This window comes from Lepidochelys kempii, chromosome 21 (assembly GCF_965140285.1).
Source record: "Lepidochelys kempii isolate rLepKem1 chromosome 21, rLepKem1.hap1, whole genome shotgun sequence".
Lineage (NCBI taxonomy): Eukaryota > Metazoa > Chordata > Testudines > Cheloniidae > Lepidochelys > Lepidochelys kempii.
Genome location: NC_136400.1, coordinates 3,574,479 through 3,588,133, shown reverse-complemented (window position 1 = coordinate 3,588,133; position 13,655 = coordinate 3,574,479). Strand labels below are relative to the sequence as shown.

The 13,655-nt window shown below is 43.6% G+C and overlaps 1 protein-coding gene across 1 annotated transcript; it reads right to left on the bottom strand.

Moving 5' to 3' along the window:
* Positions 1-206: 206 nt before the first annotated feature.
* GUCA1A (guanylate cyclase activator 1A) lies at positions 207-11,680 on the bottom strand. The gene is made up of 4 exons (XM_073319893.1): positions 11,483-11,680; positions 4,440-4,589; positions 3,600-3,690; positions 207-382 (listed from the first exon to the last, which is right to left on the bottom strand). Exons 1-4 carry the CDS (start codon positions 11,678-11,680, stop codon positions 222-224), a joined length of 600 nt encoding a protein of 199 aa, XP_073175994.1. The 3' UTR covers positions 207-221.
* Between the last annotated feature and the right edge of the window lie 1,975 nt (positions 11,681-13,655).

The window sequence follows — 13,655 nt, the reverse complement described above, 5'->3', positions numbered from 1 at the left end:
CCAAAGGCTCTTGTCACTGCTGGTCTGTGTTGGCCTCACAATTAACTGCGTGCACAATTGGTTTGACATATTTAGAGGAGCTCCTGACTCCCCTGCTAGGGTGATATTCTAACATAGGATGCTCTCATCACCATGACAGTAGCACAGCTCACCAATTTCCCTACCCCCACCCCAATTTTTTAGTAATGTTAGACAATAAAATAAAAGAGTTTTGAAAATTTCTATTCAGCCGCCTCTCCCGTCTGCTCCGAGCCCTGCGGGTTCTTCCCATCATTCTGGATCATCTGGACAATGTGCGTCAGGTCCAAGCTCCGGGTGAGGATTTCAAGGAGCACCTCGTCCTTCTGTACTCCCTCCATGAACTCCTCCAAGGAGAGCTCACCTGTTTGCCGGAACACATGCAGAGAGGGTTCTGTTAAATCCTGCCCCCATTTCCACTGACTTCAATGGGCCTTGAATCTGGCCCAGAGGAATTATGTAGACACATCATAAGAAAGGGCCTAGCCATGGTTCTCGGCCCCCTGCCAAATGAAATTAAACTACTTGCACAACCTCAAAGCCACGCCACTCCTCTCCACAGCTCCAATCGCTCTCAAAACCCACCTCCTTCCCAGCCTCTGTGAACAGAAGCAGCTTGCAGTGTGCCCTGAAGGACAGTAGACCACAGGGCCATTTCTGACCAGTGGAGGAGAAGCCCTTCTGAGGGCTGCAGGCATCTCACAGAGAACCATCAACGGCCAGTTCCCTCTCCTTTTGAAAGAGGGGTGTCATAGAATCATAGAATATCAGGGTTGGAAGGGACCTCAGGAAGTCATCTAGTCCAACCCCTTGCTCAAAGCAGGACCAATCCCCAACTAAATCATCCCAGCCAGGGCTTTGTCAAGCCTGACCTTAAAAACCTCTAAGGAAGGAGATTCCACCACCTCCCAAGGTAGCCCATTCCAGTGCTTCACCACCCTCCTAGTGAAAAAGTTTTTCCTAATATCCACCCTAAACCTCCCCCACTGCAACTTGAGACCATTACCCCTTGTTCTATGTTATTGGGATCTCCTTGTTCTGTCCAGCTTGAGTTCCTCTGATCGCACCTTTATCAGTATGTCACGAGTAGAGGGGCAAAGTCCAACACCATTAAGGCCTTATCAATCAAAACTAGCATTAGAAATGCAATCTGGAACCAACTGGATTTATTTACTGAAGGAGAGAGATAAAAAAAAGGAGCCTATCTCCCTGCCAGGCAGTCTAGGACCGTTCTCTGAAAGTTTCCAGTATCGTTTTAAATCTCCCCAGTCAAAGGGTTTCTACCAGTCCTATTGGGAGACTCTTCCCAGAGGAGTGCATAACTCACTCCAGAAGTTTATCTTGACATTTCAGCTAAATGTTTCTCTTTCTTAATCTCATCCTCTGCTTAATCCCCCTAGTGGATTCTGGGCCTTTGGGAATATGGACATCTAAATTCAAACACTATGACAAGAGCTTGAGATGTTGGTGTTACACCCCCATGCTTATTTTGGAACTGTTTAAATAGGGCTTCTGATTTTTGGTTTTGAATTTTAGGTTTTAGTGTTGTTTGAAACAGCACTACATTAAAGTGTGCAGAGGAACAAACACATTAAACAAGGGGGGGGTCTATAACAAGGGGGGGTCTATAACAAGGATACAAAGCTTAAAATAGCAAGTAAGTCATTTTTATACATACTATAAAAGATTAAGTAGATCGTGTTTAGACAAGAAATTTGGGAAGTACCTGAAAAAAATCTCACACCCCCGAAAACCCCCAATTGTTGGACATCTACATAGAACTCAAAAATTGCTAACAGTAAACCCTGAACAATAAAATTAATAACCCCTCCCCCCCCAAAACAGAAGCCCTAGACATAAACCCAGATTCATGAGGCAGAATTTGGGGCCTGTTTAAACTCTCGGGATTGGTAGAAGCAGAGAACATTTTGACACAGTCCCACATGACATTTTGATAAGTAAACTGGAGAAATGGGGGGTTGGCGGAACTACCATTAAGTAGATACCTAATTGGTTAAACAACCGCAAACAGCGAGTAACTATTAATGGAATGATGTTAGATTGGAAGGAGGTCTCAAGTGGAGTTCCACAGGGATCTGTACCGGCTGTGATGTTGTTTAACAGCTTTATGAATGACCCAGATGTAGGAATAGAGAGCATCCTGATCAAATCAGCAGATGACACAAAGCTGGTGGGCGGGGGTTGCAAACATTTTGGAGGACAGAGCTAAAATTCAAAGGGATCTTGATAAGTTGGAGAACTGAACTATTGACAACAAAATGAAATTCAGCAAAGACAAATGTAAGGTGCTACACTGAGGGGGGTGGAAAACAAATGCACAAATACAGAATGGGGGATAACTGGATTGGCGGCAGCACTTCTGGGAAGGATCTGGGAGTTGTGGTGGATCACAACCTCCACATGAGTCAACAGTGCGATGTTGCAAAATAAAGAAATGCAATTTTAGGTTGCATTAACAGAGGCACAGCATGCAAGTCATGGGAGGTGATGATAGTACCGCTCTACTCGGTGCTGGTGAGGCCTCAGCTGGAGTATTGGGTCCAGTTTTGGTCACCAATGTATAGAAAAGATGTGGAGAAACTGGAAAGAAACCAGGGGTGAGTGACAAAGATGATCAAAGGGATGGAATACAAGCCATATGAGCAAAGGCTGAAGGAAGTGGTATATGTTTAGTTTGGAAAAGAGGAGATTAAGGGGGGACATGATAGCGGTCTTCAAATACTTGAAAGGCTGCCACAAAAAAGATGAAGAAAAGTTGTTCTCTCTTGCCACAGAGGGCAGGACAAGAGACAATGGGTTCAAGCTACAGCATAGCAGATTTGGATTAAATCTCTGGGAAAACTTCTTAACTGTAAGAACAGTAGGACAATGGAACAGATGCCTAGGGAAGCTCCTTCACTGAAGGGTTCCAAAAGGAGGCTGGAGCCACCTGTCTTAGATGGTTTAGACACAACAAATCCTGTATCTTGGCAGGGGGTTAGACTAGATGACCCTTGCAGTCCCTTCTGACCTTATGATTCTATGATTAAGAGTGGGAAATGTATAAACACCTAGAGTTCAGCCAAGGGGGGAACAGGAGAGGACGATATGGACAGGTTAGATGGTACCTGTTTCTTCTTAGTTTGCTGAGACCTTGAACAAAATTTAAAAGGACTGGGGGCTAAATTTCCCCTCGCACTCTAAAGCTTTTTGGCCAGATCTTCAGATCCTCAGCTGATGTAAATGGCCATAGCTTTACTGATGTCAATGGAGCAACAGCTATATACCCCAGCTGAAGATCTGGCTTTTCAGATGCTTTCAGATCCATTTTTGACAGCTCTGTTTCTGGGCATTCCAGGAGTTTGCAGTAACTTGGCAGGAAGAATTAGGGTTAGGGGGTTCAAGTTAGAGCAAAAAGAAAAGGAGTACGTGTGGCACCTTAGAGACTAACCAATTTATTTATTTATTAAGGTGCCACAAATACTCCTTTTCTTTTTGCGAATACAGACTAACACGGCTGCTGCTTTGAAACCTGTCATTAAGTTAGAGCAGTGCTCTCTCAGGCATATAAAGTTCCTTACCGTCTCCATTAATATCGATTTTATCAAACACCATGTCTGTGAATTCCTCAGCTGTCATTGTTTCGTGACATCGGTTAATGGCTCGAATAGCCTGGAGGCAAAGAAAGACATAGAGAACATTTAATGAGCATGTTGGGTAGATTTATGAATCTGCGGGCTATAAGTAGCAAAGGGGAGTAGCACAAATTACCAAATTTTCATGCAATGGGTTGGGTTCTCAAAGGGATAACAAGTACATTTTTAAAAAAGATTCAAATCAATTTAAAATACATTAAATGCATTAAAAAATTAAGTAGCTACAGAGGCACATTGGGATAATTCATAAACCTTTGACGTCCGGAAATCCTGTTTTAAATCCTTAGTGCGAGTCTCAACCTAGCCTTAAATTGATGTATCTAAGCAGCCCAGACTGGAACAGAAGGGATTGCTGCAGGTGAGAACTGGAAGTTACATGGGGAGATGTGTGGAGGCCGAGGGTTGAGGACTTGGACTGCAAGGGAATTCCAGTGCATCAGCACAGCAGTGCGGGAGAGCAAGTGGCACAATGCATGCCCACACCAGGCTTAGCACAAGTCACTGCTGTAATTCCCAATTTGTGCCTAACTGAGCCTGAAGGTCCTTCTGCCCAGTATTGTGAGTGGACTAAAGATTTGGCCAATGCTTGCGAATTTGCCAGTTGACGGAGCACAATTACCTCTCTGGCTTGGAATGTTCTCCCTTTGGAAATGTGTTCTTATGGCCTTTCAATCTCTGTACATTTGTCTAATGGCTGATATCCAAGGTGCTATGGCAACACAGTTATTGGCTGAAGAAAAGAGAGGCAGAGCAGCAATTGCTCACCTTGATGATATTCAATAATTCTCCTCTGTCAATGCAGCCATTCCCATCCACATCATAGAGCTTGAAATACCATCTCAGTTTCTGTTCCACTTTTCCCTTCAAGACCAGGCTCAGAGCTGCCACGTATTCCATAAAATCAATGTAGCCATCCTGAAAAGCACAAGAACAGGGCTACATCAGAGGTGAGGATGCGTCAGACAGACAGCTTTAAAGGTTCTGTCTGGTATCTTTTGGAACAGCTGACTGCGTTTCTGTAATAAAACTGGCATAATATTACTTACCTTTCCCTAACTACTGGACCAGATCCTAAACTGGTGTAAACTGGCTGTAGTTCCTGTGAAGTCAATAAATGACGCTAATTTATACCTGCTGAGGATCTGGTCCAAGAAGTGTAAAAGCACTTTGAAATCGATGGTACTTATCTGGCCCCCATCACTGTAGTATCTGAGCACCTCACAATCTTTCATGTATTCATCCTCACAACGTCTCTGTGAGGTCTGGTGGTGCTATTATCCCCATTCTACAGATGGGGAACTGAGAACTGACAGACTAAGTGACTTACCCCAATCTGGGGTGGAGTAGAGAATTGAACTCAGGTCTCTAAGGGCTGTAACCATTAGACTATCCTTCCCATTTAACCAAATCATTTGGTAAAAAAAACTAAATACGTTCAGATGAATTATTACTTTACTAATAAATACTACGAATAAATATTATTATACAACAAACTGTAGTAATTTCTCTCCAATAGCAGTGATGGGAATTGGGAAACCCAGTTGTGTGTCGTTTGGGAAAACATTTCTTTTTTTAATTTAGACATTTATTTTTCAAATTTGATTAAGTTCATATATTTTTAACTATTGCAAATGGAAGCCCAGGCTGTTCAAACAATCAAAAGTCGTGCTGCTAATTCATTCTTGCCTGGTACCCAGAAGGACACAACAAAACAAAAGCCAAACTCAAGTTTTGCTGGAGCAAATGGAGCCTGAACCTCAAAAGTGCAGGGTGCTATTTTTGATCGAGGAGGCCTAATTTGTTGGAGGGGGAAAAAAAATCAGACATCAAAGATTTCCTCTGCATTTCAGCAAAACAAGGGTTCTCTGGGGGGACATTCGCCCCCGTGCCAAGGCCAGCCCAGGGGATCGGCAACACTTAAGTTCCACTTAAAGACCTATTTCGCAGGCTTACCTGGTGCCTATGCCTTGTGCCGGTCCCCGTGTACAGGGGTGAATTGCATCTGCTCTGGATCAGGTTTTCTGTGTCCTGCTGCATTTTCCAAATTTGAATAAATATGCAAACCAAACAGACATAAGGACCTAGAGTTCAATGGCTCTATGTGAAACTAGCAGAGGTGAAGGCTTGCGCCCTCTCTCCAGTGCATTTTGAATGCAAGCAGCAGTTCGTTTTAGTTGCCTCAAACACCTCTGCCCCAAACACCTCCACCCCAAATGTGGTAATTTTTAAATTTGCAGATGCACAATGTGTTAATAATCAACAAGATCTCAGAAAGAACAAGAGGACTTGTGGCACCTTAGAGACTAACAAATTTATTTGAGCATAAGCTTTCGTGAGCTACAGCTCACTTCATCGGATGCATGCAGTGGAAAATACAGTGGGGAGATTTATATACACAGAGAACTTGAAACAATGGGTGTTACCATACACACTGCAAGGAGAGTGATCACGTAAGGTGAGCTATTACCAGCAGGAGAGCGGAGCGGGGGGGGGGGGGGGGGAGGGAAGCTTTTGTACTGATAATCAAGATGGGCCATTTCCAGCAGTTGACAAGAACGTCTGAGGAACAGTGGAGGGTGTGGGGGACAAGCATGGGGAAAAAGTTTTACTTTGTGTAATGACCCATCCACTCCAGTCTCTATTCAAGCCTAAGTTAATTGTATCCAGTTTGTAAATTAATTCCAATTCAGCAGTCTCTCATTGGAATCTGTTTTTGAAGTTTTTTTGTTGAAGTATTGCCACTTTTAGGTCTGTAATCGAGTGACCAGATAGATTGAAGTGTTCTCCAACTGGTTTTTGAATGTTATAATTCTTGACGTCTGATTTGTGTAAATTTATTCTTGTACGTAGAGACTGTCCGGTTTGGCCAATGTACATGGCAGAGGGGCATTGCTGGCACATGATGGCATATATCACATTGGTAGATGTGCAGGTGAACGACCCTCTGATGGTTTGGCTGATGTGATTAGGCCCTATGATGGTGTCCCCTGAATAGATATGTGGACACAGTTGGCAATGGGCTTTGTTGCAAGGATAGGTTCCTGGGTTAGTGGTTCTGTTGTGTGGTTGCTGGTGAGTATTTGCTTCAGGTTGGGGGGCTGTCTGTAAGCAAGGACTGGCCTGTCTCCCAAGATCTGTGAAAGTGATGGGTCGTCCTTCGGGATAGGTAGTAGATCCTTGATGATGCATTGAAGAGGTTTTAGTTGGGGGCTGAAGGTGATGGCTAGTGGCGTTCTGTTATTTCCTTTGTTGGGCCTGTCCTGTAGTAGGTGACTTTTGGGTACTCTTCTGGCTCTGTCGGTCTGTTTCTTCACTTCAGCAGGTGGGTATTGTAGTTGTAAGAACACTGAATAGAGATCTTGTGTTTGTCTCTGTCTGAGGGGTTGGATCAAATGCGGGTGTATCGCACAGCTTGGCTGTAGACGATGGATCATGTGGTGTGGTCTGGATGAAAGCTGGAGGCACGTAGGTAGGAATAGCGGTCAGTAGGTTTCTGGTATAGGGTGCTGTTTATGTGACCATCGCTTATTAGCACCGTAGTGTCCAGGAAGTGGATCTCTTGTGTGGACTGGTCCAGGCTGAGGTTGATGGTGGGATGGAAATTGTTGAAATCATGGTGGAATTCCTAAAGGGCTTCTTTTCCATGGGTCCAGATGATGAAGATGTCATTAATGTAGCGCAAGTAGAGTAGGGGCATTAGGGGACGAGAGCTGAGGAAGCGTTGTTCTAAATCAGCCATAAAAATGTTGGCATACTGTGGGGCCATGCGGGTACCCATAGCAGTGCCGCTGATTTGAAGGTATACATTGTCCCCAAATGTAAAATAGTTATGGGTAAGCACAAAGTCACAAAGTTCAGCCACCAGGTTTGCCGTGACACTATCGGGGGTAGTGTTCCTGACGGCTTGTAGTCCATCTTTGTGTGGAATGTTGGTGTAGAGGGCTTCTACATCCATAGTGGCCAGGATGGTGTTTTCAGGAAGATCACCGATGGATTGTAGTTTGCTCAGGAAGTCAGTGGTGTCTCAAAGATAGCTGGGAGTGCTGGTAGTGTCGGGCCTGAGGAGGGAGTCTACATAGCCAGACAATCCTGCTGTCAGGGTGCCAATGCCTGAGATGATGGGGCATCCAGGATTTCCAGGGTTATGCATCTTGGGTAGCAGATAGAATATCCCAGGTCGGGGTTCCAGGGGTGTGTCTGTGCGGATTTGATCTTGTGCTTTTTCAGGGAGTTTCTTGAGCAAATGGTGTAGTTTCTTTTGGTAACCCTCAGTGGGATCAGAGGGAAATGGCTTGTAGAAAGTGGTGTTGGAGAGCTGCCTAGGAGCCTCTTGTTCATATTCTGACCTATTCATGATGACAACAGCACCTCCTTTGTCAGCCTTTTTGATTATGATGTCAGAGTTGTTTCTGAGGCTGTGGGTGGCATTGTGTTCCGCACCGCTCAGGTTATGGGGCAAGTGATGCTGCTTTTCCACAATTTCAGCCCGTGCACGTCGGTGGAAGCACTCTATGTAGAAGTCCAGTCTGTTGTTTCGACCTTCAGGAGCAGTCCACCCAGAATCCTTCTTTTTGTACTGTTGGTAGGAAGGTCTCTGTGGGTTAGTATGTTGTTCAGAGGTGTGTTGGAAATATTCCTTGAGTTGGAGGTGTCAAAAATAGGTTTCTAGGTCACCACAGAACTGTATCATGTTCTTCGGGGTGGAGGGGCAGAAGGAGAGGCCCCGAGATAGGACACATTCTTCTGCTGAGCTAAGAGTATAGTTGGATAGATTAACAATATTGCTGGGTGGGTTAAGGGAACCACGGTTGTGGCCCCTTGTGGCATGTAGTAGTTTAGATAGCTTAGTGTCCTTTTTCTTTTGTAGAGAAGCAAAGTGTGTGTTGTAAATGGCTTGTCTAGTTTTTGTAAAGTCCAGCCACGAGGAAGTTTGTGTGGAATGTTGTTTTTTTACGAGAGTATCCAGTTTTGAGAGCTCATTCTTAATCTTTCCCTGTTTGCTGTAGAGGATGTTGATCAGGTGATTCCACAGTTTCTTTGAGAGTGTGTGGCACAAGCTGTCAGCATAGTCTGTGTGGTATGTAGATTGTAATGGATCTCAGAGTATCTGCTGGGCTTAGAGGTTAATTAAACCGAGAGAGCTATTCTGTGCTATGAGAATCTCTTTATGCAATACAGTATATCTCAGGAAGCAAAGAAGAACAGGCTTATCCAGATGAAATCTGATGTGTCACCCAACACTATCCCATCCATGTGCATATGTAATTCTTTTCACTGCTAATGGGATTTGCATGCAGACGTCAAGGGGAGAAGAGAATTCACAAAGAGCATGTAGAATGGGGTCTTGCGCTGTAATCTTTTCCCTCTGGAAACCTGGGTTCACACTTGGACAGGCCACAACAGGAAAGGGGTTTTAGCCTCATTTTTCTACTTAGTTACATTTGCCCCACACTACCGTTGGGTACATTCAGCTGGAGGGGCTTAGTTCAGGGGAAGTTACAGGTCAGGACAGGTGTATTTGCAGCAGCGCTATGCAGGAGGGAGCTTGCTAGTCACCGTCCTGGCTCTAGGTATTGATCTTTGACAGTCACAACTTCTTAAACTGCCACAAGGCATACTCCCAAACATATTTCAAGTGAAAAATGGCACATTGTACAAAGCAATGGTAATTCCTCGGGAAGTACAGGCCATGTACTGTCATGGAATCAGCCCACTGCTCTGGGGGCCCAGTTAAAGAACAGATCATCTGCTTTATTCCACAGTACTGAATGGCAGACATGCTCCTGCAAGGTGCAAGGAGGCTCCAAAGATGTCTCTTCCCACCTTGGAGTTCAACACACTTTTCAACAGACAGCTCTGCAGGGGTCCCATTCTATGCAACCTGGACAGTAATCTCCTGTATTTCACCTACTGAGAGCTTTCTGTGTGGGTGAAATTAATTCCTGACCAGATGGCCTGCACAAGGCTTAGGTGACACTTAAATCTCAGTTAAGCCCTAGGTCAAGGATTTCAGCAGTGGACAGAACTCACGTTTTCTGCACTGGGTTGAATTTTAGACACAAACTATTGGGATGAAATGAAACCTCAGCAAGGGGTGATGGATGTTATGAATGGCAGTTTGTGAGACAGACAAGGTGGGTGAGGTAATATCTTATTGGACCAACCTCTGCTGATGAGAGAGGCAAACTTCTGAACTTACACAGAGCTCTTCTTCAGGTCTGATAGATAAACAGAAAGCCAACTATTGATAGGGCCATGCCATTACGCAGTCAGTTAGACCCAAATAAACCCTCTTAAATAAATAAAGCTACCTTACGCACCGCTTTCTTACCTGAAAAGGGGGAAGAGCCACTAAGGCCTCCACCACTGCTAATCTGTTCTATATGGAAGGTGAACAGATACCATGGTGAGGTGCATCAGTAAACACCCTGAAATCAGGCAAATCCAGATTCACTCTAGTAATGTCACTTCCAGATTTATATCAGTGTAACAGAGACTAGTTAGTTATGCCTAGATAGCAATTCTTTTCATTTCATTTCCTGCTGAAAGCTCCTTACAAGTTGATGGGCCTGATTCACTCCTGCTTTACACAGAGAATTATGTGGGTGTAACTCCACTGAAGCCAATGAACTTGTATCGGCATAAGACTGGCCATGCAGTAATGACTCAGGGCCTGCATATCGAGGGATCTTTCAGCCAATCACAGACATGGCAGCCAAGGAAGTGATTCTGGATAATAACAAATGTTCTCCAAATATGGCCTGATATAGCCCATGCAAGTCTTTCCATTGACTTGAATGGGCTTTGGATCAGGCCCATAAAGGACACTGTTAAAGAATAATCTTAAAGATCAGGTCTTTCTCCCTCTGAAGACAGTGGACACTTAGCTACTGATTTCAATGGGAACAAGATCGGTTCCTACGACAAAGCGCAGCATCCATTAGTGGCAATTGCTTTACACAAAGCCTCAACGAGTCATTTGGTGCTTTTGCTCCTAACAGCACCTTGTGACAATCATGAACGAATTTAGCAGGAGCAAGTAATTAGACATTTTTAAAAGCTGCAGAAAGAGAAGACCAGCACAAGAAAAACACAGCTGTATAATAAAACAAATCCAAAGATAATAAACATAGAAATCAACAATAAATAAATTTCATCTTTGCCCTAAGCCATGGAACATGCCATACTGAGTGGATGTGGAACTTACTGTTGCTCCATCAAATGAATGTGGCACTTTTGACTCAATTTCTTTTAACTGCCGTGACATTAGACAGTTTGGGATTAAAAGGTAGTTTACTTTAAAGGGATTAGAAACCAGCAGCTAAAATAATTCTTGTAAAGTTGTATTAAACAGAAATACCTACAATTCAAATAATTTAAAACTAAAAGAGATGGAACATTTGCTTTGGAAAGATTCCCTTTTCTTTTACCTGCATTCATATAACAGAGTCATACGGGACATTCATGTCAAATACTTTCACATAAATATATTTATATGACCTTGATTCTCTACCATCTTGCAAATTGTTCAGACATTTAGGCCTGTGCAATATGAGTGCAAAGTAGGTGCAAAATGCTACCAAAACTGGTTTTGGAGAGTGGAGAATTTGGATTTGATAGTGTTTTACACCCAGTTGGCCCTTTACATGGGTGTAAATGACTACATAACATATAAGGCAACGGAAAGACAGGCCATATTTATCTATTATTTTTATTTGTATTATCAGAGTACCTATGGAACCCTAGTCATACACACACACACACACACACACAAACACATACATATTAAAGAGGGATGTAATATTTACCTTATTAAAGTCAAATGTCTCAAACATTTGCTCAATGTATTTGTTTGATGCTGGACTCAGATTTTTCAAACCAAAAAACTGCTTGAACTCATGCAGGGTGAGCTGGCCTGAGGGACACTCCGTCATGAACTTCTTATACCATTGGTGGCACTCGGTGGCACTCAGTTCTTCCACGGATTTCCCATCCATGTTCCCCATTTCCACACCAAGAGGTGGTCACGTTTTTTTCAGGAAGAATGGAGATTTTGTAGACTTCTCCTTCTCGGTTGATGGGGGTTTGGTTGGTTTTTGGTTTTTTTTTTTCAATTCTACTTTTTGTCTTAAAGTTTCAAAATCAGCTGATGTCACAGGAGTTACACTAATTAGAGAACCCAAACACCCAAGTGCAAGATTTTTCTAGTTCACTGTCATGGGTCACAGAGCTGCAAAAAGGCACCCCTCCAGAGAGAGTTTCACACTTCCTAAAGTGAATTTAAAATCGCAAAACCCTCTTCAAACAAGGACCTGACATTTAAGTATGCAGCAAATCCTAATCCAGCCAATGAGGAAGAGCCAGTGATGGGATCCCAACTGGGGCATCCAGAGTTCAGGGTTAAAATAGAAAGGAGGTAAAATGGGAGACCTGCAGATTACATGTAAGATTATGGTGGCAGGATTTGCTCCAAGCATAATCTCCTAATCCACTTCATTTCTGATTTTGTGTCTGACCCTGTGAGTGATGACTCTGATACTAACATCAGAACAAAAGAGAAGAGAGTAAAGTACTCCGAAGGCCCTTTGTTAGTCTGTCCTTTCACTTCTCCTCTCGAACCCATTATAGTCAGAGGTTTCAGAGTAACAGCCGTGTTAGTCTGTATTCGCAAAAAGAAAAGGAGTACTTGTGGCACCTTAGAGACTAACCAATTTATTAGAGCATAAGCTTTCGTGAGCTACAGCTCACTTCCTCAGATGCAACTTCCTCAGATGCATTATAGTCAGAGGGTTTCCAAAAGTGGCCAACAACCCGAGAATGAAAAGTGAGGCTGGGGAGAAGAACACTTCAGCTCCTGTCACATGTGTTTTGCTGGGGTTGATTTTGATGGCCTAGAACAACACCAAGGAAAGAGAATCATCCTGAGCACTAACTAGCAGCCCTCCTAGCAGAGATTGGGTTCAGGGGGCAAATCTCCAGTTAATAAATTGTCATAGCTCCACTGATTTCAATGGCATTATGACACTTTACACCAGCTAAGGATCTGCCGCCAATTATGATGTGCCTCAGAGATATGTGAAAAGGTCTTAGCATGAATGAGAATAGGGCCCAATGTTGTTTTCATATCTAAGGTGCAACAAACAGAGAAGAATTAACAAAAAATTTATCCTAAAATGTGTAATAGGCCAAATCCTCAGCTAGAGTATAAAATTAATAGAGCTACCTGGATTTACACCATAGTATTCATAAATGTTTTTCTCTTCTACACACCTTAAGGCAAGGAGCCCAATTTCTGAACATGGCCTGATGCTGCTTTCCCTGGATTTATGCAGTTAAGAATAATAAAAGAAAGGCTTCAAATTAAAGGTGTGCAGGCTGGTTACACTTCACCAACTCTTTGTCAGCTACATTTCCTAGAAGCTTGACAATGGCTAAACAGCAAAAACACCGAGCGGGGTAAACATCAGTGAAAAACCTGGAAGAATAATATAAGGCTGAAAACAGGGTTTTTTCCAGCAGAAATACTGTGAGGTTTGAGATTCCAGTGACAGTCAGTGTAATGAGGGCAGTGCACTCCAACAAGCCAGCACCGAGAAATTCAACAGGGAAAATGTGAACACGCAGAAGCAAAACCTTTCCCAGACATCTACAAAGCAACCTGTGCTAACCATGAACTGAACGTGGAGAGCTCCTCTCACCTGAGTGTGCCTCAAAGGGCTTTGCAAACATTAATTCACTAACCCTCACACTTCCTACTTCTGAGGCAGAGCAGTATTATTTCCACAGATTTTACAAGAGGAGAAACTGAGCTACAGGAAGGTGATTCAATGGCAGAATCAGCCACAGAACCCAGGTGCCTGACTCTCCATCTGCTGCTTTAACCATTACACTGCACATGCTCCTGGAGCTGGGAAGAGAACCCAGGAGCCCTGACCCCACAGTCCTATGCACTAACCACCTAATACATTGCGCACCTGCCAT

Bases quoted from the DNA above. Each gene is read 5' to 3' on its own strand.
- GUCA1A (XM_073319893.1), bottom strand. From the start codon at position 11,680: ATGGGGAACATGGATGGGAAATCCGTGGAAGAACTGAGTGCCACCGAG. The intron at 4,590-11,482 runs GTAAATATTACA...TGTGCTTTTCAG, and splicing joins AGACATTTGACTTTAATAAG to GATGGCTACATTGATTTTAT. The intron at 383-3,599 runs GTAAGGAACTTT...TCCGGCAAACAG, and splicing joins AATCGATATTAATGGAGACG to GTGAGCTCTCCTTGGAGGAG.